Below are 2,871 nucleotides of genomic sequence, written 5' to 3'. Positions count from 1 at the left end.
ATTTTATTTTTGGAAGCCTTCCCGTCCCCTCCCTTTCAAACTTCCAAAGATAGCCTGAAATCTGTGAGAAGCTTCACGTGGGACCTCCAAATTGACTTGGCTAGTAAACAGAATTTGGCTTGTAAACAAAAAAGGCTTAAAAGAGTATGGCTTAAGGATTTGGACTTGAACCGAAATGGGCCTCTAATGAATTGTTTCATGAATATAACTTGGACCCAAAATGAGTTCTTTTATTTGCACCTATAAAAAGGAAATAAAACAAAATAACAAAATAAAAAGTAATAATTAATTAATTTAAATTTTAATAAAAATTCAACTTAAAGTCTAAATTGAATTTTGATTAAAATTATAAAATCAAAACAAAATTAGTGAAAAGTGAACACAAATTATATTAACTATAAAATCGAATAAAATGCATGTAATGAATGTATATTATTTTTTTGATTTTTTTTGAATAAATGCAAAATTATGCTAATGCCCTAATGAAAAGATGCAAATGATATGTAAAGCATAAATCAGATAAAATAAAAATTTGAAGGAAAAATTTTGAGGTGCAAGACTTAGAAAATAGGAAGAAAATGAAGAAACCGGAGAAATAAAGCAAGACTTAGAAAATATGAAAAATCATGAAGAAAAGAGAAATTCCTTGCTTGGAAATCACATTAAGGATCGCGCCATGAAATTTTAGAGGTGCTAAGACAAAATTTCCTTTATGAAGTTTTTTATAATTTCTTTTATAAAAAATAATCCGAAGACAATTAATCCAGTCCTCATAGTAAGAAATTGTTTCTATATAATTTTTTTACTGTATATCAAATATTATATAGAGTCGAAAGATAGAACTGAATTTAGATCTAAAATCAAGAAACCCTTATCAACTTAATCAAACTCAAAAGTTTTTTCCGTTGTTTCTATATAATTTAGTGAGAGTTGAAGGAAAAGTTAAATTTACTATATAAAGTTCTTTGCGTTGTTTCTATATAATTTAGTGAGATTAGTGAGAGTTGAAGGAAAAGTTAAATCTACTATATAAGGAGAGGAGGATTTTAAAAACTAAAAAGGATTTGATGAAGCCAATAAAAATAAATAAATTGAATATGAGAATTTTGGAAGATTTTATTTTACTCATAACAACAAAAATCTTCTATTTATAAGAACTCAAAAATTATATTAAAGAATAATTTTGGAGGACTCACATAAAATTTTCAAATATTTTATAGTATTTTCAAAATTAGAATAATTTTGGAGGACTCACATAAAATTTTCAAATATTATTTTCAAAATTAAAAATTTAAAATTTAGTAATGATAATAACCCTATTATCATTAATCTGTTAAAAAATATCAAATATTTATTTTTATTTTTTTAAATTTTAATTCCAAAAATTTTCTCCTCTCTAAATTTGCGAACATAGTCGCGAACATAGTCTTAAAATAAAGGCACCTTAGATTTCAAATCTCCGAACATTTTTTTTATAATTTAATAATTAATAAAACGGAAATACGACTCTGCATCAATAACTTGGATAATAAAGTGCGATTATGGAAATAATAACCCATATAGTAGAATATGATTTAGTAAATGATAAAAATTTCTTTACATAAGTGTGTTACATAATAGTAATTCAAATAACATAGACAAAAAATAATACATATGTTACATGGTAATAGAATAATAAACTAGTAAAAGATGTATTCCTCTTATTACTTGGTACGAACAGTGCATTCCACAGGGAGACCCCGAGGAAATCGTTTAACATCATTGCAATAATTATATATCATGTAATTCTTCTGCACCCATCTTAGTTTCTTCTGGTTTGTAAAATCAAGTTGTTGAGATAACCAAGCATTATCATCAGAAGAAGAGTTGGATTTGCATGAAGAAACTCCATTGGACCAAACACAACCACTAGCTTTGAAGTTTCTAAAAGAAGCAATAAATGGAGCTTGTGTCCAATCTGTTTTGACAAGACCACCTCTTGTTGCCCAATCATCAGCATTCCACAGACTTGAATACAATCTCATTGGTTGGTTCTTTGGATATGGAACACCTTCACTCTCTAAGTTCTTGAATTCCCTAATTGGTCTTCCATCAATGTAAAATCTGAAAAAGAAAAAAAAAATCATGAAGTCAAACTAATAAGAAGGATTTAACAAGATAATTGTGATATGAATTGTAGAAAAACTTACACAGCATGTGCAGGATTCCAAAGAAAGGAATATGTATGAAAATCAGCAGTTGGATCAAACCATAGATAAAACTGTTGCTCTCTGTCACCTTTACCTTGAGTATACACATTGGTATGAACTACATAAGGATCACCACTTAAATTTCCCAAGAATTCAAAGTCTAATTCATCCCAAGATAAACCTTCTGAACGTAACTGCAATGCATGACAGTGACACAAAAGTTCTATATCAGATACTATGCATGTTTAAGAAAAATATAAAACAGTATTGTTTTAGATTAAACTTACATAATAAGCTGTGACAGTGCCAGCTGAATTTCCAGGTACAAGTTTGATTTGCATGTCAATCTTACCATAAAGATATTGATTATTGGATTGAAAGCCAGAGCCAGAAGTTCTATCTAGAGACAAAGTAAGAAGCTGACCATTGTTCAGAATCTTACCTCTTCCATCTCCCCAAGTGATACCAACATCTTGGTATAAGTTGCCAGCAAAAGCTACCATAAAAGATGTACATATTAAAAAAGTGATCACATAATTAACAGCCATTGGACAGTATTTGTATGTGAGAATTGATGAAACAGAAAAATCATGTTCTCTAATTTATAGTAATGTATAAGGGTTATGGGAATGAATGTTGTTTGGATGATGATAAAAGTTGGTTGGTGGGAAGAAGTGGAAAT

General features: G+C 28.6%; 1 protein-coding gene across 1 annotated transcript; it reads right to left on the bottom strand.

Moving 5' to 3' along the window:
* Nucleotides 1-1,560: 1,560 nt before the first annotated feature.
* LOC131628336 (xyloglucan endotransglucosylase/hydrolase protein 22-like) lies at nt 1,561-2,871 on the bottom strand. Its single transcript, XM_058899181.1, has 3 exons — nt 2,477-2,871; nt 2,190-2,383; nt 1,561-2,103 (listed from the first exon to the last, which is right to left on the bottom strand). Exons 1-3 carry the CDS (start codon nt 2,735-2,737, stop codon nt 1,704-1,706), a joined length of 855 nt encoding a protein of 284 aa, XP_058755164.1. The 5' UTR covers nt 2,738-2,871; the 3' UTR covers nt 1,561-1,703.

Source organism: Vicia villosa, linkage group LG1, assembly GCF_029867415.1.
Source record: "Vicia villosa cultivar HV-30 ecotype Madison, WI linkage group LG1, Vvil1.0, whole genome shotgun sequence".
Taxonomy (NCBI): domain Eukaryota; kingdom Viridiplantae; phylum Streptophyta; class Magnoliopsida; order Fabales; family Fabaceae; genus Vicia; species Vicia villosa.
The sequence above is the reverse complement of the archived record's forward strand: the minus strand, read 5'-3'. Positions and strand labels throughout refer to the sequence as shown.